Genomic DNA, 23,819 nt, shown 5'->3' with positions numbered 1-23,819 from the left:
GGGGCTGGGGAGCCTGTGTGTGTGTGTGTGTGTGTGTGTGTGTGTGTGTGTGTGTGTGCACGTGCACATGCATACAAGCCCCAAACCTCACCCGGTACCACATGAAGATGGTCTTGAAGGCGTTTTCGTTGGAGCAGGAGCCGCAGGCCATCGTGATGAGCTGGGACATCCCTTTAGGAGCCACCTGTGGGGAGGGAAACAGCTGTGGGCTCCCCACTTCCCCAGCTGGAGCGGGGCCTCTGCAGGGGCTGCACACTGGGCCCTAGAGGCTGTGGGAGGCTGGGAGGGAAACAGGGATGCAGTCCCGGAAGCAGTCTGACTGGGAGGGTGGACGAGAGGCCCCAAAAGGCCCCAGGCTGGAGGCCAGAGAGGAAAAAAGGCGAAGGAAAGCCCAGACGTCCCTCCTGACGCAACCTCTGCCCGGAGACACCCACATTTTACAGGTGGGAATTCGGGGTTCTGAAGGACTCTAATCCTTGTAGCAACTGAAACCCAAAGGAGGACTGAAGGGCACAGGCAAAGGCCTTGTCGTGGGATCAATACTAACTTCCCCGGGTTCCCTTTTTCCCGCACACAAGGGATCCCAGCTTTTCTCGCAAAGGAAAATTAAAAAGACTCTTCATGAAAGAAACAGCATGAAGAGCAAGACTGAAGTAGAAACATCCCATCCTTAATCATTATGGATCTCAGTCCTTTCCTTCCCTGCTGCTCCAGCCTCCTGGAGGTCAGAGCTGCGGGCCAGCGCAGTGAAGGGCAGAGGTGGGTCCTCACAGTGGCAAGCTGTCCCCACAGACTCACTGAGAGCAGGGACTCCCGGAGCTTCTCCACAAAGTTCTCAGGAGGAAGGATTCCGAGGGCAGGTCTGTTGATGAATGTGCTCTGCAAAAAAGCCAGGAGACCAGCAGTGACTTCTCCACCTGACCCAGCTCCCGCCCACCAGCGATGCTTTTCAGAGTGGATGTGTTCCAAGCTGTGGGGAATGATATACTTCCCTGCGTTTTTAGAGAAATCCACTAGGATTGCTCTGGGTTTAAAACAAAGTGTCAATTTCTTGGTTGGGATATTGCACTATCACTAGGTAAGACGCTACCATTGGGGGAAACTGGATGGAAAATACACGGGACCTCTTTGTACTATGTTTTGCACCTCCCTCTGAATCTGTAATCTTAAAAAAAAAAACCCATCAGAATGATTGAAAAACAAAAACTGGAAAATAACAATTACTGGTGAGAATTCTCATTCATGGCTGGTGGGGATGTAACATGGTGCGGCCACTTTGGAAAACAGGTTGGCAGTTTCCTATAAAGTTAAACAGACACACACCCTATGACCCAGCAGTTCACTCTGAGGTATTTACCTAAGAGAAAAATGACAGCATATGTCAGACAAAGATGTGAATGGATATGAAGGTTTGTTGTGGCTTTTATCTTCAGTTGCCAAAAAATGGAAACAGCCCAAATGTCCTTCCACTGGGGAAACGAGAAATAGACCGTGGTATATGCACACCATGGAACACTGCTCAGCAATGAAATGGAACAATCTACCCACACACTTAACAACACGGGAGAATCTCAAAGTCACGATGCCGAGCGAAAGAAGCTGGAATCAAAGGGTCACCCACTGCAGGGCTCCACTCCTACGACATTCTGGAAAAGGCAGAACTATTGGGACAGAAAACAGCTCATGGCTGTCAGGGGCTGGGGTGCGATCGACTACCCATGGGCTCAGGGGAATGTTTGGGGAGATGAACAGTTTGCGTCTGGATATTTTTGGATTGTGGTTAAAAAACAAGTAACATAAAATTTACCATCTTAGTCATTTCTAAGCATATAGTTCTCAGTAATGTTAAGAATATTCGTATTGTTATGCAACCATCATCACCATCCGTCTCCAGAACTCTTTCATCTTACAAAACTGGAGCTCTGCCCCCGCTAAACACTGACTCCCCATTCTCCCCTCCCCCCAGCCCCTGGCCGCCAGCATTCTACTTCCTGTCTCTGATTTTGAGGATGCTAACTGCCTCAATAAGCGGAATCAAACAGTATGTGTCCTTTTGCGACTGGCTTATTTCACTTAGCATAACGTCCTCTACGTTCATCCATGTTACAGCATACGGCAGATTTTCTTTCCTTTTTTTTTTTTTCCTCCTTTCCTTTTTAAGGCTGAATAATACTCCACTGTATGGATATGCCACATTTCCTGTATCTGTTCATCTGCTGATGGACACTTAGGTTGCTTCCACCTTTGGGCTACTGTGAACAGTATGAACATGGGTGTGCAAATGTCCGGGTTTTGACAGTGGCTGTACAATTATGCATTTTTAAAATTTTTTATATTTTTATTTATTTTTTGGCTGCACCGCGTGGCTTGTGGGATCTTAGTTCCCCGAGCAGGGATCAAACCTGTGCCCCCTGCAGTGGAAGCGTGGAGTCCTAACCACTGGACCACCAGGGAATTCCCAGATTATGCATTTGTTGAAACCCACAGAACTGTACTTGCAAAGGATGGATTTGACTGCATGTGAATTACACTTTAATTAAAAAAAAACAAAAAACGGGGAGAAAAAGAGGCTTCAGTAGCTCTGCAATTTCTAAATAGAATGAGCCTTAGGAGAGCAATCTGATGAGGGAGCTGGTTAATAAATGAATGAGCTGCATATGAGAAAAGCAGTGTTAGAAAAATTCCTGCCCCCCCCCTCCGGCACCGTTTCGATAGATGTGCGTCCAAAGAAGGATTTCCCTCTGTAAGGAAATCAACAGTGCAAACCTGATGCTAAACAGACACTCGCTTCTGATACCCAGGAAATGAGGGAGTGTTATTTACAACAAAAAAGAGAACCATTCTAAATGCCAACATTAGGTTAAGTAAACGAAGGCACATTAACTGAAGGTGATGTTGTATTGCCGGAAAAATGTCGTGTAAAAAGAACGTTACAGTTTTACTTTAGGGTTCACTGAGTGTTGTACCTTCTATGGGTTTTGATAAATGTACAATGATGACACGTGTCCACCATTATGGAAAAGACACAAATGGAAATGCAAATGGGGATAAGAATAGAGCGGTCCGGTCCCTCCAGGTCTAGCCAGTGCCCCCTGGAAGGACTGGGAAGAGTCCGGAGGGGTCTGCTCAATGGATAAGCAATGAGGTCATCAGGAAGTGGATTTGGGTAATAGAAAGGGATTGTACTAAATGCAATGCAGCATACTGGATTGGATTCTGGGGACCAAAATAACGGACACTAGTGGAAAAACTGGGGAAATCTGAATAAAGTCTGTAGTAGGTAATGCACCAACGTTAATTTCTTAGTTTTGACGAGGGTACTGTAGAGAGGTGAGGTGTTAACATTGGGGGAAACTGGGTAAAAGGTAGATGGGAACTATCTTTACAACTTGTAAATCTGAAATTAGTCAAAAATAAAACTGAGTCTGGAATTTCCTGGCGGTCCAGTGGTTAGGACTCAGCGCTTTCACTGCCAAGGGCGCAGGTTCAATCCCTGCTCAGGGAACTAAGATCCAGCAAGCCGAGAGGCACAGCCAAATAAATAAATAAATAATAAAAATAAAAACATCGAATTAAAAAGTATGGAAGGTTTGATTGAGCCTGGGATTTGGGAAATTCTCAGGCACCCCTCTCTCTCGGACTCAATCGTGTAATAAACTCAGTGCAAATCCAAATGGTGGCATCACCCCATCGGAGGAAACCCAAGGATAGGGAGGCCCCAGCACTCATCCTCCTGGTAGCACTGGGATTTGGCGTGGCCCACTAGAGTTTGTGGCAGGCTCATACCTCTGTTGCCTCTTCTTCTTTGTGACCAGCCGGGTGGGTCTAGGATAAGCGGTGGAGGGAGTTAACCGTTTTCATTGTAGAGCTGGGGAAACGGAGGCCCAGAGAGGTCAAGCAACCTGCCCCAAGTCACACAGACAGGAAGGGGCAGAACCACGACTCAAACCCAGGTTTGCTGACTTCAGATCCCACCCTCTGCCAGACGCCGCAAGCAGTCTCCACCCGAAAATGTCAGTGCTGGACACAAGTTTACTTGGCACAGCCCGGAGACCTTGGGTGGCCTGTGGGGGCTGCCGAGGGGCCTTTTGTTTTGGCTTCGAGATATTAACGGGGCTCCAAAGAAATCAGGCATAGCACGAGATCAGGGTGGAGGCGAACTGCCATCACTGGCAGCGGGGGAAGCGGCTCACAGAGGGGATGGCCGGGCTGGCAGCGTGACTGCCTATCTGGGCCCAGGGAAGATGTGGAGGTGGTATTCTTGTTTGGCAAAGCGTGACATTCATGAAGAACAGAAGATACCTGGGACTTTGGGTAGCAGAATCAATTGAGGACAGGTTTCTAGAATCCTCGCCATCAGACCTGCTGTAGTGGGAAGAGAATGAGCTTTGGTTTAAGTGGCTGTGCAACCTGAGGCAAGTCACTTAACCCCTCTGGTCTTTAGAGTCCTCATTTGTAAAAATGAGGATCCCTTCCTGGGTGCTCAGAAGGAGCCAGTGGGAAAACACAACATACAGATGAGGCAGGAGCTCAGTCTTGAAGGACAGAATCACGCAGGTGGAAAGGCCTGGAGGTCATACTGATGTCTTAGCTGACCAGGCCAGCTGCCCTCCAGCCAGCCTAGCCAAGGTGTCACGGATGTCAGTCGGCACTCATCACACATTGCAATGACTGGGCATGTGCAATGCCCAATAATTATTGTATAACCTGTGGGCAATGTAATGAGATGGCCCTGGTGACATAAGAAGTTCTAACTGGAACCCAGATATTGGATCCAGGTGAAACGGCACATGAATAATGGATGATGTGTTTGGGGTACAAAAGGGTTGATAAGCCCTTCTCAGAACTTCAATGACTCGGCAGGAGCCTGCCCAGGACAGGTAAAATACCTTGACCGCCACCTGAGAGCATTTCCCGCTAAGAGTTTGGAAGACCCAAGACATCAATCAACGGTCGTCTGGTCTGATGCCCCAGATATACTCTGCTGAGCTTGTGGCGGTCAGCTGTCACTTCTCTAAGGCTGTGCCGGTCACCATGCCCTCTGCAGGACGTCAGCACAAACTGTGATCTAGACCATGATCCAGACTACAGTCCAGATGGTGATCTAGATGGATCTAATCTGTGATCCAGACTGTGGTCTAGACTGTTCTGGACTGTAATCTAGACTGTGATCTCGCCATCAAATCCAGCACCAAGGACAGTGCCCAGCACATAGTAGGCACTCCATCCATCAGTAAGCAAACAGATGTCAAGAAATGAGGCTGAAGAAGCAGAAGCCAGATCACAAAGGGCTTTACACTTGACATGGAGGAGCTGGGATGCATCCTGAAGGCAGTAGGTACCGGGAGAGGGTTCCAGGCACAGCACAGTTTGGAGGGTGGTTTGGAGGAGGTGAGAAGGGACGTGGAGGTGGGAGGGAGTGATGAAGAGGGGCTGTTGAGGAAACTCCAAGTGGAAGTTGGGGGCAGAGCCAGGACAGGCCCCGGACTGGGTGGGGGAAGGGAGGATGGGGGGTGGCATCCAGGTCCAGGTTCCGGGCAGGGATGGGTGGGGGCAGGGCATCCCCCGAAATCAGAATCCCTGGGCCCGGAAGTCACGTGCTGCTGGGCAACTGTGCCTCCGGAGGCAGCTGACACTGCCAATGTGTCTGGTGTGTTTGTTGACACAGCTTTTTAGCACCAACTGCTGAGGCATCTGGGATCCGCAGAACGTTTCGAAACAAAGTGGGGCTCTGAATGTAAACACACGCGTGGAGCCGCCAACGGGCCTCGCCAGACACCCTCCGGAGAACGCGGCTTCTGCTGGAGCAGCCCCTAAACTTGTCAACTAACTGGAGGCGAGAACCACCTCCAGGCCCCTCCCAGGCAGGCACACCCACAGGTAAAGAGGACCCGAGTTCTTTCCTATTATCTTCTGCTGTTCAGATTCAAGGGAAAACGTTTAAGGCTGGGGAGTCGCTTCCTGACATGGTCGGGCTCTCAGTCCCCCTGCTTTTCTTTGATTTCCTTTTAGGAATCACACTCTTTGTCATGTGTGGACACGTATGTCACACCTGAGAAAAGTGAAAGCCCCAATGGCACGCCATGCCCGGGAGGACGGGGTGTGGCCGGAGCTCTCACACTGCTGGAGGGAGAAGAATTCCCAAGCCCAGTTTGGAAAACTGTCTGGCGGGATCTGCTGAGGCCAACTGTGTGCGCTCACTATGGCCAGAGATGGACTGGCCTTGTATCATGGGACGCGTGAATGTGTCATCAAAAGACACGCTGGAAGGTTCACAGTAGGAAGCGACCCAGATGCTCATCAGCGGTAGGTAGGATGTTAATCGCAGTGTGTTCACACAGTGGAATGATTAAAGCCAGGGGGATGGATCCTCTGCGGCTACCAAGGATGCATCTTCAGATGGATTTTGAGTGAAATAAGCCAGATGTGATAAAGAGCACACCCGGTACAATTCTACTTATGTGCTGTTAGAAGTAAGGGGAGTGGTCGGCCTAATTTGGTCTGGGGGAATAGGAGCTGGGTCAGGGCATGTTGAATTCAGTGGAGGTGAAAAGCATCTTACCCTTGTGATATAGAAAGTACAGACATCTCTATGGCACTTATTAGCTACATATGTACCACATCATATACATATATACCACGTACCATGGGTGTGTTGTAGGCACAATTATGAAGATGCCCCAAGAAGATGCCCCAAGCCTCATTCCATCCCCGGGACTGCGAATATATTGGTTTGGCCAAAAAGTTCGTTCGGGTTTTTCCGGAAAAATCGCAATGAACTTTTTGGTCACCCCAGTATTACATGGCAGAGGGAGCTTTGCTGATGTAATTAAGCTTCTTATTCAGTTCAGAAAGGAGACTGTTCTGGATTTTCTGGATGAGCTTAGTGCAACCACACAAGCCCTTTGCTAAGGGCAGAGGCAGAGAGAGGGATTGGACCAGCCGCTGCTGGCTTGACGATGGAAGGACCACGTGAAACAAACTCTGCCAACGACCTGCCGGAGCCCCAAAGCGGATCCTCCCCCACAGCTTGCAGCTAAGAGCTGACCTCAGCTTCGTGAGCCCCAACGCAGAGCACTCAGCTGAGCCGGCCAGACTCCGGACCCACAAGATCTGTGAAACCATAAATGGGTGTTGTTTTAAACCCCTCGGCTGGCGGTAGTTTGTGATGGCAGCAACAAGAAACTAATACAGGATGGTATTAAAATTTCATGGTGGGGAGAACAATTAGGAAAGTAATGTCTAAAAAGGCTCCTTAAGGGAGTGATAATTGAAAAAAGGAAGTTGAGAAACACTGGGTTACAAGGGAAAATTCATTCAGCAGGACACTCAGCATCTATGCATGTCTCCGTGTGTGTGTTACCGCCAGTGGCATCAATCATCAACGGCGCCCATAACAGAGGCGAATCCGGCTCCAAATGTTAACAGTGCCGAGGATGAGAAACTGTGTGTCACCTGCCCCCTGCCTGCCACTCCAGTCATACTTGGATCCTTCCTGGCCCTCTATGCTCCAGCTGCGCTGTCCTCTTTTGTTCCTGAAGCTCTCTGCACCTCTCCCTCCCACCCTCCTCTCCCTACAGGGACCACTCTTCCCTGACCCCTGGCCCCTCCATCCCCAAAAAGCCCAGCTCCCGTGGGTTTTATTCCCAGCACCTCCTCTGGCTGTGTGACCTTGGACAAATACTTAACCTCTCTGTGCCTCAGTTCCCTCCTCTGTAAAACAGGGATAACAACAGTAGCTGCCTCATAGACTTGGCAATATTCAATCTGTGAAGTGCCAGCCACAGTGTTTACACATATTATGCTTGTAACTATTGTTCATTATTATCATTATCATTATCATTTTATGCCCACATAGCACTGACTGCCTCGGTCTGTAGCACTTAGTATGTTTGCAATTCTCTACTTATGTGTGTGGCTAACTGGCTGCCTCCATGGGAGCAGGGCGTTGTGTTTTTGCTCACCCAAGGCGTTCCAAGCGCTTAGCGCATAGTATGTGCTCAATAAATACTTAAGGGATGACTGAATGGATGGACTATTTCCAAAGGCTGCCCCAGTGATCCTCTGAATCTCTGTGAACACTGCATAAGCTGGGGACTCACCACATTTTGAGGCTGTTGGATGAGTTTCATGAGAGCAGGATGGTTGTAACCTGGGGAGAGGAAGATATGGTCAGAGACCAGCATCGGATCCGGGGGTCCCATGCCCCTCCCCCCATTGCCTGCCCCCTCCCTTCCCTTCCAACCCTGCAACTCTCTTTACACACAAAGGCCCATTCCTGGGACCCAGCCCAGATTCCCCTGACTCAGAATCACTCAGGGTGAGGCCCCCAAATCTTCCACTAGTTCTCTGGGTGACTCTGATGTTCAGGTGGGAGACACACTGGACTAGATAGGCAGTGAATGAAGGTTACAGCTAACTCGGGACCAGGTTGGGAGGGTTCCCCAGGCCTGCGTGACGAATTGCAAACGTGGTCCTTGCCTTCCCCGCCGGTGTCCACCGCTTGAGTCAAATCTCAACAGGCATTCAGTCAGGGACTGGGGGAGGGAAGGATGCTGCCTGCACACATTTGCTCATGTCCGGTCTGGGCCTGCCACCCCACGACAAGGCCGAGGATGCCCTTTGATTCTGCAAAATTGCTCTTCTACGAATTTATCCTACACGTGAATAAAAACCCATGTAGGGACTTCCCTGGGGGTCCAGTGGTTAAGACTCTGTGTTTCCGCTGCAGGGGATGTGGGTTTGATCCCTGGCCAAGGAACTCAGATCCCACATGCCGCAGGTGGCGTGGCAAAAAAGGACAAAAACCAAAAAACCTGTGTACACCTATCTTCATGGTGACTCGCCAACATCTGCAGGCTTGAAAGCAACCTAACGTCCATCAACAGCAGATCAGTTGTTGCCAGGATTAGCAATAATGAACACAAAGTCTCTTGCACATAGTAGATGCTTGATAAAATGGGAGATTTTTATCATAGAGGAGGGAAGAGTAAGACAGGCCCACACAGCACTGGAGCCAGATGTCCTGGGCTCTGCAGAGCCTTTACTGCCATTTACTGAGCATCTACTGTGTGCAGGGGGCTTTCTGTTCTTTATTGCTAATCCTGGCAACAACTTCCGCAGGAAGGCCAAGTTTGTAGGAGGCACAGAAGTCAGGAGACCAGATGTAAGACCCTCAAAGGCAGACGCCAAGTGTTCAGCCTGATAGATATTGGTTGAATGATGGAACAATGTGAAGATACAGTGACACAGGCTAGAACTCAAAACTGTTACAGATGAGAAAAGACTCATCAGTGACTCTTGGAGCAGGAAGCAGACTTTGGAGAAAAACCCCCAGTCTTCAAGTATCACATTTTTTTTTTTATCATGCATACCTTGCACCTATTTTCTTTAAACCGATTAACTTTTTAATTTAAAGAGATTTACTTTGGGATTTCCCTCGTGGCCTAATGGTTAGGATTCCAGGGTTTTGCTTCCATGGCTCGGTTGGATCCCTGGTCGGGGAACTGAGATCCCCGGCAAGCTTTGCAGAGAAGCCAAAAAAAAAAAAAGATTTACTTTTGAATGGACACTTTCTATCACTAGGGTGAGAAAGCTGCCCAAGGCTCTGAACCTGGGGCCTGATCTCCTCCATAACAAGAGATTAACAAGTGTAGATTCAGGCGTGAAAGACCCAGCATCACCCAGGGGAGACTCTCTCCTGATGGAATCAAAGAGTGAACAGATTTGAAAAGCCTTGTGGTTTCACTCTGCCGGATGCAGGGAGCGTGGATTGGGGCAGTGATGTGGGGACCAAGGGACCAAGGGAGAGAGTAATCAACATTCTTCCTCTGCCTCTCCCCTCCACCCCTCCCCGCCCCACTCCCAGCTGTGCTGCGACCAAGGCTGGGGAGTGCTCAGTACTCAAGGAAGGAACACTCTGTGGGGCTTTTCCAACTGACCTTTGGCTAGAGGTCTTCCAGCTCTGACTCTTTATCACGCTGCCTGGATGTTTATGACTTTTCTGCCTCTGTAGATAAGGCAGTTTCAGGGAATCAAATTAAGCCACAGATGCAGCATTTCCTATTGGCTTCAGAAGGAGAGATGAAAGCAGAGCTGGCCCTCTGATCAGGAAATCCTACGCCTGGGCTCTTGATGCCATGGGCCCCCACACTGCAGGGCAGGGGCGGCTGTCTGGGAGGCTGCTATTACAGAAGTCAGCTTGAGAGGCAGAGTCATTGGTTCAAATCCTGGGCTCCCTGGACAGCTGGGGGAACCTGCAACCCCTTGAAACCTGGCTCCCTATCAATAAACTGGAAGTGATAGTAAAAGACCTGACGGTATAGGACGGTCTTAGGGATTACATGAGATAACATGGACGGCACTATGCCAGACAGACAGTAATTTCTCAATAATTATTATTTAAAAAAAATCATCTCAATGACTACAGATGTGGGAAAAAAGGTGGCCAGAGAGAGAATTTAGAACTTCTGGTCTTTTAACAGCTACTGCCAGCCTGACCCTCCCACCCCCCATAGAGATGCTGGCTGGCTGGGCATTGAAGCAGAAGGAGCCCCGGGTGGTGGTGGTGGGGGGGTGTGAAGGATGCAGAGCTTAGCCGGGAAGAGACTGGCCCACAGTCCCAGGAAAACTCGAGATCTTATCCCGTTCACTCCAACAGGATATGGAGAGAGGGTTTTGTAAATCTTAGACTCCAAATCGCCTTCAGAGGCCAAGGCATCTCTGAATGATGAACTTCCCCCAAACAATGAGTCAGCCGCCAACTGCTGAATCTCTTCCTTTTTTTTTTTTTTTTTAATTTGGCCTCACTGTGCAGCTTGCGGGATCTTAGTTCCCCAAGCAGAATCGAACCTGGGCCTCCACAGTGAAAGCGCTGAGTCCTAACAACTGGACTGCCAGGGAATTCCCCAAATCTCATTTTTTTTTTAAAAATTTTTATTGGAGTATAGCTTTTTTTTTTTTTTTTGGTATGATTCTTTTTATTTATTTATTTTTTTTCTGGCCGCACTGCGCGGCATGTGGGATCTTAGTTCCCCAACCAGGGATCGAACCCGCGCCCCTGCAGTGGAAGTGCGGAGTCTTAACCGTTGGACTGCCAGGGAAGTCCCCTATGGGAGTAGAGTTGATTTACAATGTTGTGTTAGTTTCAGGTGTCCAGCAAAGTGAATCAGTTATACATACACATATATCCATTCCCTTTTTTTTTTTTTTTTTTTTTTGGTTCTTTTCCCATTGAATCTCATCTAATGGGAAATAAATAGGTTCGAGGGACTGGGCAGGGGGAAAGCAGAAGAGGCATGGAGACCTAAAGGGGAGGTCTCAGGGGAAAGACCTCAGGCAGCTGAGTGCAGGGGCTTGGAGGGGGGTGGGGAGCTGCTGATGGGGAGCCCAGGGTGTTCTGGCATCGTCCACTAAGGGACAGGCTTCATCCGACGCTCAGCCTACAAACCAGTGGATGCCAAGGGTAATCCATCGACCCAAGAAACATCGGCCATCCAAGCTACAAACAGCAGCCACCTGCATGTGCCAATCAGCCCTGTCTGCCCCGTCTGCCATGCCCTCCTGCAGCAGCACAGCCTTGCTCTGGATGGCCAGGAGGTGAGCCTGGTGAGGCAGAGGCCACTGGTGCCCCTCCAGGTCACCTTTCCTGGGCAAGCCACCCCTCTCCCAGCTGCTCTGTGTGTGTGTGTTGGCGGGGGGGCAGTGCTGCTAATGGCTCCAGCGGCCTCCTTCTCTGGAAAATTGCCCCTGGTGAATGGAAGCCGCTTTGCCCGAGAGATGACACAAGTCCTTCCCTCTGGCAGCTGATGGCAAGGATCGCCCGAGAGATGACACAAGTCCTTCCCTCTGGCAGCTGATGGGCAAGGACCGACTGGCCCAGGGGTACCAAAAGGCCAGCCTCTTTGCCTTGGCCTGGGACGGACTCTGGGGTGCAATGCATGCTTCAGAACCCCCCGTGGAATCAGGCTGTGGCTGGTCTCTGGCTGAGACCTCATCCTTCTTAATTCCCCCCTGCCCTCTGCTCTCTCCCTCCCTGCCCTTTCTCCCAAGAGCTCTCCCTCAGTTAACCACTTGCACCAAATCCCTGCCTCAGGATCTTCTTCCAGGAATCCTAAGACTGCTGACATTGGACATGGGTTCACATTCTACCTATGCTTCCTCTCCAAGCTTTGCTCATCTACCTACAAAATGGGCATATTTACCCAGATCCATACTTGTAGGGTTTTGGGGAGGAGTAAATGAGAAAAGACATGTAAAGTTCCTAGTAATACACGCTCTACGAATGACTTGTTCCTTTTCTCCGCCCTTGAGGGAAGTGTCTGGCTGCACACAAGGACGCACATCTTGGAAGAGCGGCTGAAGTCTGGAGAGCCACAACTAACACAGAGACAGAGGCTACATTCAGGGACTGATTTCCCAGCTCTTACCTATGGGGACAGAGGAGATCTGGGAATAAAGATCCAACATCCGGTTGCCATCCACGTCCACCAGGTAATTGCCTCGGCTCTCTTCGTAATTGCAGAAAAAGTGCACAGCTTCTGCATTCTTGGGGAAAGGAGGGACTGGATCAGGCTCACTGCAGTTCCTTAGATCCTCAGTCTTTCAGGATTAAGCTTGAATTGATGAAGTAAGCCATGTCCTGCCCATTTATGGACACATGGATGGGATGGTATCTGTGGGTGCTGGCAGTGTTGGATTTTTTGCCCTGATGGTAATTACATGGGTGATTTGCTTTATAATTGTTTATTAGGCTGTGGATTTGTATTTTATGATTTTTTCTGTATGTGTTTTATATATCACAACAAAAAAGATTGAGATATAAATCTGAAGAAGATTCTGAAAAGCTAAAATGTATATAGTAAGTTTTAGGGCCTAAGAAAACTAAAAAATATATAGTGATTATGAAAGAAATGAAAATGGTACACTAGAAGATATTCACTTTATGTACAAAAAATTAGTAGAAAACGAAGAGAGGAACAAAAAAGACATGAGACAGAGAGAGAACAAAAAATAAAATGGAAGCTGTAAATACAACTACACCAATAATAACATTAACTGTGCATGGATTAAACAATTCAATAAAAAAAAATCAGAAACCATCAGACTGGATAAAAAGATTCAGTTATATGCTGTCTACATGAGACATACTTTAGATTCAAGAATACAAATTAGGTTGAAAGTAAAAATATGGGAAAAGATATATGATTCTCACAGCAATCATAAGAAAGATGCAATGGTGTCTACTAATATCAGACAAAATTGACTGTAAAACAAACAAAATGTTCCTAGAGGTAAAGAGAGGCATTTTATGATGACAAAAGGGTCCATCCACTAAGACAACTATAAACATATAAGCAGCACCTGATAACACAGCCTCAAAATACATGAAGCAAAACCCAACAGAATTGAAGGGAAAAATAATTCTATAAGACTAGTTGGAGACTTCAGTACCTGGTTTTCAACAATGGATTGAACAAATAGGCAGAAGATTAACGTGAATACACTCTAGATTAATAGATCTCATAAACATGCATGGAACACCCCACCCAACAACAATAGGGTACACGTCCCTCTCGAGTGCATGTGGAACATTTTCCAGAATAGGCGATATGCTAGGCCATAAAAAAGGCTCAATAAATTTCAAAGGATTGCAATCACTCAAAATAAGTTTCCAACCCCAATAGAATGAGATGAGATTAGAAATCGGTAACAGAAAGAAGTTTGGGGGGCTTCCCCGGTGGCGCAGTGGTTAAGAATCCGCCTGCCAATGCAGGAGACACGGGTTCGAGCCCTGGTCTGGGAAGATCCCACATGCCACAGAGAAACTAAGCCTGTGCGCCACAACTACTGAGCCTGCGCTCTAGAGCCCGCGAGCCACAACTACTGAGCCTGCGTGCCACAACTACTGAAGCCCGCACGCCTAGAGCCCATGCTCTGCAACAAGAGAAGCCACTGCAATGAGAAGCCTGCGTACCGCAAAGACGCATAGCCCCCGCTCGCTGCAACTAAAGCCCGTGCACAGCAACGAAGACCCAATGCATCCATAAATAAATAAATACATAAAATTTAAAAAAAAAAGAAAGAAAGAAGTTTGGGAAGTTCACCAAAATGTGGAAATTACACAACACATAAATAACCAATGAGTCAGAGAAGAAATCACAAGGGAAATTAGAAAAAAATGTTTAGATCAAAAGTCAGCTGCATGTTTTAAAAAAAGAGCCAGCACAGATTAAGTGTTTGTGTCCTTTGGCTAAATTGTAACAAAGAAGCAATGGAAGGATTGTTATTTCATTCCTGCTCACCTGAATTACATTCAGCTGTTTCATTAACTCCTGCAGGAGAGAAAAGAAAAGCATTATAGCACGGACACATGCTTGCCAGAGCAGCTTAAAATCTTTCATGTTTTCCCAATATTATAAATATTTTTAAATTGCTTAATAGAATTAGTTGGCAGGAAACAATTCCTGCCAGTTAAATTACCAGTACAACAGACAGGCTGGAGGTTTAGACACTTCAAAGATAACAGTCAAATAAACTATTTAACAAAAATTTAAGCTGAAGATATTTACCTAATGTCCAGAAAAGCATGGGCTCTCTTTTTATTTAGGGGTAAAAAAGGCTTTAACACCCCATTAGGAAAACAAAATTAACTGAAAATAGAAATTTGCCCATCAAAGAACCATTTATAATTATAATCTGAACACCCCACTTGTACAATTCCACATAGAAACTGGGAATTACAAACTAGTGGCTTTACTATTACAAGGATTTCTTCTTTAAAAACAAGTCAACATAAAGTAAACTTTAGCAATTAGTGTCATAAAACTATGTATTTCCACGTAAAAATACAAAATAATATTCATGACAAGAATATGAAATTTATTCCAAGTATTTTACTATTATTAAATTAAAATCCACCCCTCCCCAATAGAAATATGCATGAAAAAAGTCTTCTTTTGTCAGCAAAAGACTACGCAAAATAACTACAATCATTTATATCGGTACAAAGATTTCTGGATTTATTAAATAGTTTCAACGACAAAAGAGACAGCTTTTGACTTTAAAAAAAAAGACACTGTGGATAAAATCTGCAAAATATGCAAAGAAAATAAATTTGTATTAAAAAGGTTTACACTATTATTTTTTAGGTGCAAACATTAGAAACAGTATTGCACATTACAACACAGAATCAAAGTTAACCAGCCTTCCAAAGTGTGTTGTATGCAGGTTTTGTAGCTTCTTTGAGGAGAAGCTGCAACATCCCTCACTCATCTGTGTCTCTTCCATCTCACAGGCTAACATCAATTCCAGGGATTCAGAGCTACCCAATGTCTCTCATACACCATGTACTGTCACCCTGAGGGCTTCTCTGTACACCATTCCCCTTGCCTAGAACAGAATGCACTCCTTCATCCAATTCCTCCTTGTGGCCCTTTAAGATCAAGCTCGGGGGGGCATGTGCTATACATGCCCTGTGCCATATCACATCGTCATGTTCCTTCACTGTTGTTGGAATGCTCTGCCCCAGCCCCTGACTCTGGACTCAAAGCAAGCCATGTAACTTGCTTTGGCCAACAGAATGAAGTGGAAATGATGGTGGGCCGGTGTGGAGCCTAGCTCAAGAGACCTATAGCAAGCTCTCCTCTTCCATCACTGTGAGAGCAAGCTCAGCCTGGCTGGCTGGAGCATGAGAGGTGCACAAAGCAGAGCCAAGTCACCACAGTGACCCAAGACAAGCCTAGCCAATCATCCCTCAGGCATGTAGATGAGCCCAAGAGAGCTGCCTACCCAACTGCCAGTTAACCCTGGATGCATGAGCAACTTGTATGCTGCTGAGGTTTTGTGATTGTTTGTTACACAGCATTATTGTGGCAATAGACAACTGATACATCTCCTCTGAGAAGACTTCTTTGGCTTCTTATGAAGGAATGGCTTGGTTTAAGGTTCTGGATCTCTAATGGTGAACTCTCTGAAAGCAGCTAAGGATATGGGGCCCTCAGCTTGGCTGTGTTCTTGCCCCATAGACACCTTTTGCTCTTTTCTGAAACACACCATTCAGCTGTGCTCAACTCACCAGAGATCTAGGCCCTGGGACTTCCGTCTTCATCAAAGGCCCATCGTAATCAAATTCAATGTCGACTTTGGCTGCGGCCTGACTGATGTGTCTGGATCCTGCAGTAAACAAAGATGGTGAGAACCCCTGGGGACAGCAGATGTGAGACTCCTGCCCTTAAAACACCCAATGTCCCTAACAGAGGCAGTGCCAGAACCTCAGCCCCATCCCCGCCAGACTGCCCCAGATCTCTGAGTGTGGCCACGTGGGCACCACGAGAACCCTGAGGACTTAAAGAAATGGGAAAGCCCGGTGGCAGTGACGCTGTAAGCAAGCAGCATGCTCACGTCCTGCTGGCGTGAAGATAAGCTGATGCCGGCTTCCTATTCCTTTCGAGTGAGCAATCTAAGATTTTAGGATTCATCCCAAGAAAATAACGGGACCAGTGCACAAAGATATCGGTTAAAAATATTGGGACTTCCCTGGCGGTCCAGTGGTTAATACTCCGTGCTTCCACTGCAGGGGGCATGGGTTTGATCCCTGGTCGAGGAACTAAGATCCCGCATACCGCACAGGGAGGCCAAAAGAAAAAAGAAAAAACCCAAAAACACACAAAAAATATTTGTCATAGTATTGTTTCTGACAACAACAAAGAAGAAACAACCTAAATGTCCAACAGTGGAAAGTCGCCAAATAGAATATGCCATATTCTACCATTTCACAGACAGCGGAATACTGGGAATATTATGTATCCATAATAAAAATTATCCAAATTTTGTAAAAAATTTAATCTATATCCATATATATATATAGACTTGAGTTTCTCAGCCTCGGGCCTATTGACGTTGTGGGTTGTGTCGTTCTCTGCTGTGGGAGCTGCCCCAGGCGCTGTAGGGTGTATAGCGGCATCCCTGACCTCCACCCACTAGATGCCAGTAGCACCCACCCGGGAGCTGTGCCCCTAGTTGCATCAATCAAAAATCATCCAGGAGAGAATAATCAAATGTCCAAATTCAGGTGGTCCTCACTTATAGATTTTTTTGGTTAAAAAATATTTGGGGCACAAGTCATTTGCTTGAAACTGAGTTCACATTTTTTGCATAGTAATAAACTTGTAGAGGGTTAAATAAACTTGAGTTCCCAGGCTAACCTCACAGGGCTTTTTAGCTCAGCATCTTGATGAAATGAAGGGTAGTTTCAATCCCAAGTCTCACTGACCCCTAAGCAAAAGACCGCTGTGTGGAATCCAAGGTAAGTGTGTAATGATTTATAATCAGTAACCCCTAGAAATCCTTTGAATGTCCCTGTTCATCTTTTATCTTCCTGGCACATATTTGGTGGTTGGCAACTGTGAGTTCCTCTTACATGTGTTGTCATACTTTCATCAAACTAGGGAATCTCTAGATGCTTCATATAAATCATATGTGTGATCTTATTTTATCTTTCCACAACCCTGACGGGTAGGTTGTTATTGTTTGCATTACATAGGAAAGGAAACTAACACTAAAACATGCTAGCATCTCTCTCTGTTTTCTCTCTCTCTGTGTGTCTCACACACACACACACACACACACACACACAACTTGCCAAACTATAAAAAGCTATGATATTAGAAAACATATTTAAATTCATTCTTAATTTTTCATAATTGCTTTGAATATCAAAGAAGGTTTCTGAATTAATTATGCAATAAAGTGTAGCCCTTTGAACGTAAAATCCAACACTACCCTTATTTTGAGGCATGAAGGTACCAGCTTTTATTATCTTTTGTTTGATCTTACAATGAAAAAGGAATTCCCATTTATTCCATTAGCAGAGAGTTAAAGGTCATGGAACACACTGATGACTTTTAAGAAAACTGTAAACTCTTTCTCTCTTCCAGAGCTCAGGGTTACTGGTCAAGACTGAGTCCAACTAGACCTGCATTCAACAGGGATGCCTATTTGGATAAAAAGAGCTCTTAACCAGTGCTGGTCTTGCTTTGTCTCCAGCAAAGGGGGAAAGTGAAAAATTTGTAAGTAGTAAATTGTCCTCTCGTGAGGATACACAAGTCCTCCCTTCCTTTCTCCAGAAAATGTCTTGATATCACATTGTAGGAATCAGACTTCTTGGGGGTTGGAAAGCGGGAATACCAGGAATGGAGGGAGTTAGCAGTGGGACCTGCAGCTGAAAGGATCCTGACGACAGGGAGCGTGTGGGGTCATGTGGAGTCATGGTTATGAGGATGCCAAGGCCATGAGTAAACAGGACTGGGAGGTGGGGTCGGGGTAGGAGCTAGGAGAGGCAGTGGATAGAGGGGGAGGATCCTTCCACTGGGAGCAGAGATCAATGGGGCATGAGGTGGGGAGGCCATGGCCAGGTGCAAGGCAGATGGGTCTGGGTCAAGAACTGCACTGGTTCCTACCATGTGCCAAGTCTTTGTGGGTGTGGATGGAAAAGGACAAAAACCTCTGGGCAGAAATCCTGAAAATCAGAGTCTGGTGAGTTTTTTGGCAACTGTGCTATCGGAAAAAGGAAGATGGGGGAAGCTAACACGGATTCAGTCCCTACTTTGTGCTAGGCAGGCCCTACCTAGGCAAACGCTCACCTCTTGTTTTAATTAATCCACAACCTTTTTGTGAGATGATGTTGTCCCCATTTTACAGATGAGGATCAGAGAGGTTAAGCAACTTTCCTGAGGTCACACAGCTAGTGAGTTGCAAGGCCAGAATCTGAATCCAGAATACTTGTGCTTTTCCCACTATATCTCAATTTTGATTTTTTGTAGAGGAAAATAACCAAATACCAATATGACAAATTTTCTCTTGATGATATATAATGCCATAAACCACAAAAAAAAGAAAAAGATTTAGATTGTCAAGGAACCCTTTTCTGGGATCACTTATACCAAGTTGCATGAGTAGATGTCCATTTACTGAGCACTAATGGTGAACAGAACAGGCATTATTCTGAGCAATTTACATGGATTACCGCATGTAATGCTCACAACCCCCTAGGTGGTAAACATTATTATGATTCTCATGTTAAAGAAGACACTAAAGCTCAGAAAGGTCAATTAATTTGCCCAAAGTCACACATCTGTTGAGTGGCTAAGCTGGAAATCTGTCCGCTGGACCTCTCCTTTCCCGGATACTGTGAATGTAACTGATGTATCTTCCATTTCATCTAGTGTGGGTCTTTCAAATGAAACGTTTGCAGCAAAACGACTCACTTCCCCAGAGGCAAATTACTATCAAAAGTATAAGGAAGCCAAAAAATGTTTGAATTAATATTGAATGATCCAGCATTTTCATTCACGAATAAAGCAGCACGCCCAGAAGGCAGGGGTGTGCCCTGACACACAAGACCAGGCATAGTGGGTAAATGCAGCCCAGCCCTCTGTGGCCATGCCAATCCACAGAGTCTTTTTTTTTTTTTTTTTTTTATTTACTTAATTTATTTTTGGCTGTGTTGGGTCTTCATTTCTGTGCGAGGGCTTTCTCTAGTTGCGGCGAGCGGGGGCCACTCTTCATCGCGGTGCGCGGGCCTCTCACTGTCGCGGGCTCTCTTGTCGCAGAGCATGGGCTCCAGACGCGCAGGCTCAGTAGTTGTGGCTCACGGGCCCCGTTGCTCCGCGGCATGTGGGATCTTCCCAGACCAGGGCTCGAACCCAGGTCCCCTGCATTGGCAGGTAGACTCTCAACCACTGCGCCACCAGGGAAGACCCACAGAGTCATTTTTTAACTCTAAACTGTAAAAGCAGCCACCCAATGTTTTTAACGTCCTCTTAGTCTTCTACTGAGAGTAATAAATGAATGTCATTTTCCCAAATAGCAAGGGTTCTGTATGTGAGCCTGGCCAAAATCAAGGTCACGTTCAACTGGAGTTGTTTGCTTTTGTTTAAAAACAAAACAAAATACCTTATCCCTCCCCTCAACTGTCCACCCCGCTTACTCTTAACAAGGAAAATATCAGTAAGCAACAATGAAAAAACAAACACGTCTAATTTCACCACCCAGAGGGAACCATTCTGCTGTCTGGTCTCCCGGTCTGTGTGCTCTACTTGCTGATATAAGATTATAAACGCTTTGCATGATGCCATTGGGAACACTGTCTCAGGCCATGAACTATCATATCAGCATGTTTAATGGCTTTGCAGTGATCCAGTGGGTGGAGGCACTGCACGGAAGCATCTGAACACAGTGAGGGTGGTAGCAGCCTGTGGCTCCCCACTTGGGCACCCTCTTCTCTCCCTCACCCTGAGGAAGCAGCTGCCGTGTTGTGAGCTGTTGCATGAAGACATCCACGTGGCACTGAATCCAGCCACAGCCACGTGAGTGAGCTTGAGAGTGGATCCCCGGCTCCCCCCGTGAACCTTCACACAGGACCACAGCCCTGGTACCAGCTCAACTGTGCCTCATGAGAGACCTGGACCCAGAGCATCCAGCCAAGCCACCCTGGATTCGTAATCCACAAAAACTGTGAGATAATAAACATGCATTATTTTAACCTGTTACGTTTGCAGGTATTTGTTATATGACAATAGGTAATTAATATGTAGTTAAGGGTGTGGGTCCTGGGGCAACCTGGCTCCGCTCAAAGCCTGGCTCAGTCCCTGGCAGGCTCTGAGACTCTGGGAAAGTTACATAACCTCTCTGAGTCTCAGTTTGGTTCGGAGCAACGTACCAAGGTCAGTTCCTCAGTTGTGACAAATGCATCCTGGTGATGTAAGATGCTAACACTGGGGAAAACTGAGTGAGGAGCATATGGGATCTCTTTGTACTGTCTCTGCAATTTCTCTGCATACCTAAAATATTCCAAAAGAAAATGTTTATTTAAAAATAAAACCTGTGGGAGAGGAGAGAACATTGCTGCTTTTTATCCCACTCAGGATATAAACACCTGCAACATTCAACATGCAAACCAAGGCCTCGGCCAACAATTTGTCTTCAGAAGGCAGACAGGACTGACAATAAGAAGGAGACATTGTGACAACAAGCACAGGGCTCTGAAAACTGGGGACAGCCTGGAGGGGCTGGCGTCCAAAGGAGGTTACGGCAAGCCTCCCTCTCCCAGAGCCGCTAGGAGGCACGTGGGGGAGTGATGATGAGAACCCAGCGTTTGGAGCCGGACTGACTTGCATTCAAGGGGCTGCGTGACTTTGCTTCTCTGAGCCTCAGTTTTCTCATCTGTAAAATGGGATTCACCCTTTCCTTCCTCATCAGACTATAGGGAGGGAGGTCTCCTGAGATCACGCGGGCAGGGTGCTCACTTGGCTACACTGAACTCAGCGAGGCAGAGAGAAATAGAAGCATCTGAGAGAGACCACGGCGGCAGAATGCGCCAGTGCTGTTGGCCGGTTGGGTGCAGGGTGAGTGGAGGTGAGGGAGAGGGTGGGGTGGACATGCCTGGGATGGGGCCTCCCATCCAGTGCCCTTGAAGCTTTACAAGGACTTCTGTAGTTTTCTTGTTTCTCGGCAGTAAACCCAGCTATGTGTTTTCTCCAACAATCCCTATGCGGCCAGCTGGGCCCTTCTGGCTGCTGGGGCCACCGCCTCCGTGCCCGCAGAGTGGCTCCAGGATGGATCAGCTCCCTGACCACTGCAGCGCTGTCCACCCGGGGACGGGAACACATGGTGGCGATGGGAGGGGTGGCGACGGGGACAGTTTTATGGGGGTGGGTGGGACAGTGATCCCTTTATCCCCAAGTACTTTTTCAGACTCCAAATCTCTAGTCTGGATTGTGTCTCCCATTAGGGCCAGTTCTTGCCGAGACCTCCCCAGGGCTTACCGGGCACCAGCAGGCGGTAGTTGTGCTGGAAGCTGCAGGCCAGCCGCCGGGTGAGCAACATGGAGGCCATGGTCACCTCCACCGGCAACAGAGACCCCTGTCACACGCTCCTGCCCTGAAAGAAAACAGAAACACAGAGTCACGCCAACAAAGACCACACCCTTGCTGGCCAAGTATCCCACTCCCCACAATTTCCCCACACAGTGGAGAAGGTTCTTCTAATATGAAATCCTTTGCTTTCATACAGAATATAAACTTTTTTAAAAAATAAATTTATTTTATTTATTTTTGGCTGCGTTGGGTCTTTCTCTAGTTGCGGCAAGCAAGGGCTACTCTTTGTTTTGGTGCGCGGGCTTCTCATTGTGGTGGTTTCTCTTGTTGCGGAGCACGGGCTCCAGTCATGCGGGCTTCAGTAGTTGTGGCACGCAGGCTAAGTAGTTGTGGCTCGCAGGCTCTAGACTGCAGGCTCAGTAGTTGTGGCGCATGGGCTTAGTTGCTCCGCGGCATGTGGGATCTTCCCGGACCAGGGCTCGAACTCATGTCCCCTGCATTGGAGGTGGATGCTCAACCACTGTGCCACCTGGGAAGCCCAGAATATAAACTTAAAAAAAAAACTTTCTGACCATGTGACTTGCAGGATCTTAGTTCCTGGACCAGGGATTGAACCCAGGCCACGGCAGTGAAAGCTTCGAGACCTAACCACTGGACCTCCAGGGAATTCCCCAGACTATACACTTTAAATCAAAGCCTGTTCACATGTGTTTTCATTTGACCTTGTAGCCAGGTAGGATTATTATGCCCATTTTCTAGATGGAAAAACAAAGAGAGGGGACAGAGTTGGCTTGAGAGCTCTCTGTAGGTGAGCTGGCAAGCTCAGGGCATCATCCACCTGGGATAAGCAAGGCAGGCCTGTGTTCTACACAATTGAAAGACCCAGAAGGACGAAACTTCACAGCAGACGTCATGATGACTGCTCAATGTGGGAAGCAGGGAGCTCCCTCTGCCCTGTTCACATACAGAATATCGGTGGTTGGGAATCCTGCAGATCCAGAGGCATATCCGGTGGCCCATTTTGGGGGTTGTACTTCTCCCGAGTTTGTTCTGGACTGAGAGGGGTCCCCGGAATGTGGGATTTTCAGTTTTGAAACTGGAACAGGCCCAGAGCCCAGTGGATAGTTACCCTACACAGCCCCAGGGAGTCAGGTTCCCAGCTCCCACTTTACAGGTGTGTTGGTTGATTCTCTCCAGATTGCTCCTAAGCCCTGATCCCAAATCCCGGCGCCTAGCTCTGTTAGTTGCCTTTTGCATTGTGGGCCTGGAGCAAAGCTCCCTCCCCCATTGTTTATTTGCTTCTTTTTATCACCTCTCCCCCCACCATCCCCCTCTCCCCAGGCCACCATTCAAACATACTCTCTGTGCATCTTTTTGTTTGTGGGTCTTCTCACTAAATACATGCTTTGTTACTTAGCACGTGTATTTTCCTTGTGTACCTACAATACTGGATATAGACCTGTATTGTTTCTCAGAACAATGACGGAAGCATTCACTTCTCATTATTACTCTGTTTCCCGAGTCCTTTCTACATGCTGCCCACTGTGCTAAGCACTTTACATACAGTATTATTAACATTTATTATTATTATTAACACCCACAACAATGCTATGTGATCCCCTTTTTACAGATGAGGAAACTGAGGCACATAGATGTTAATGGTGGATCTGAAAACAGAACTCAGCTGTCTGAGTCCAGGGTCAGCAAACGTCACCACTCACCATTCTCAGAAACTTCTCCCTCCGTCTACAGGGGTGTAGACATGGCAGCCAGGTCTGTTCTGTGTGACCCAGCCCCACTGGTCATAGCTGACTGGTCCTGGCTGGGCCAGAGTCCTGGGAGCTGCTGGGTCAGCCACTCTCTACCTTGTAAGAGGAGCCGGCGTTCAAACAGGGTCTTTTGTTAATTAATTAATTAAGTTGGCTGCGCTGGGTCTTAGTTGCG

At 47.3% G+C, this 23,819-nt stretch overlaps 1 protein-coding gene across 1 annotated transcript in view; it reads right to left on the bottom strand.

Moving 5' to 3' along the window:
* ABAT (4-aminobutyrate aminotransferase) overlaps positions 1–23,819 on the bottom strand; it is an 86,610-nt gene that overhangs the window by 13,587 nt on the left and 49,204 nt on the right. The window contains exons 2-8 of the mRNA XM_061210008.1: positions 21,825–21,939; positions 16,076–16,173; positions 14,304–14,333; positions 12,429–12,546; positions 8,103–8,152; positions 799–879; positions 92–184 (exon numbers count right to left, since the gene is read on the bottom strand). Of these exons, the coding sequence (XP_061065991.1) occupies positions 92–184; positions 799–879; positions 8,103–8,152; positions 12,429–12,546; positions 14,304–14,333; positions 16,076–16,173; positions 21,825–21,894 (540 nt within the window). The 5' untranslated portion in view covers positions 21,895–21,939. The remainder of the gene's footprint in view (positions 1–91; positions 185–798; positions 880–8,102; positions 8,153–12,428; positions 12,547–14,303; positions 14,334–16,075; positions 16,174–21,824; positions 21,940–23,819) is intronic.

Source organism: Eubalaena glacialis, chromosome 13, assembly GCF_028564815.1.
Source record: "Eubalaena glacialis isolate mEubGla1 chromosome 13, mEubGla1.1.hap2.+ XY, whole genome shotgun sequence".
Lineage (NCBI taxonomy): Eukaryota > Metazoa > Chordata > Mammalia > Artiodactyla > Balaenidae > Eubalaena > Eubalaena glacialis.
The sequence above is the reverse complement of the archived record's forward strand: the minus strand, read 5'-3'. Positions and strand labels throughout refer to the sequence as shown.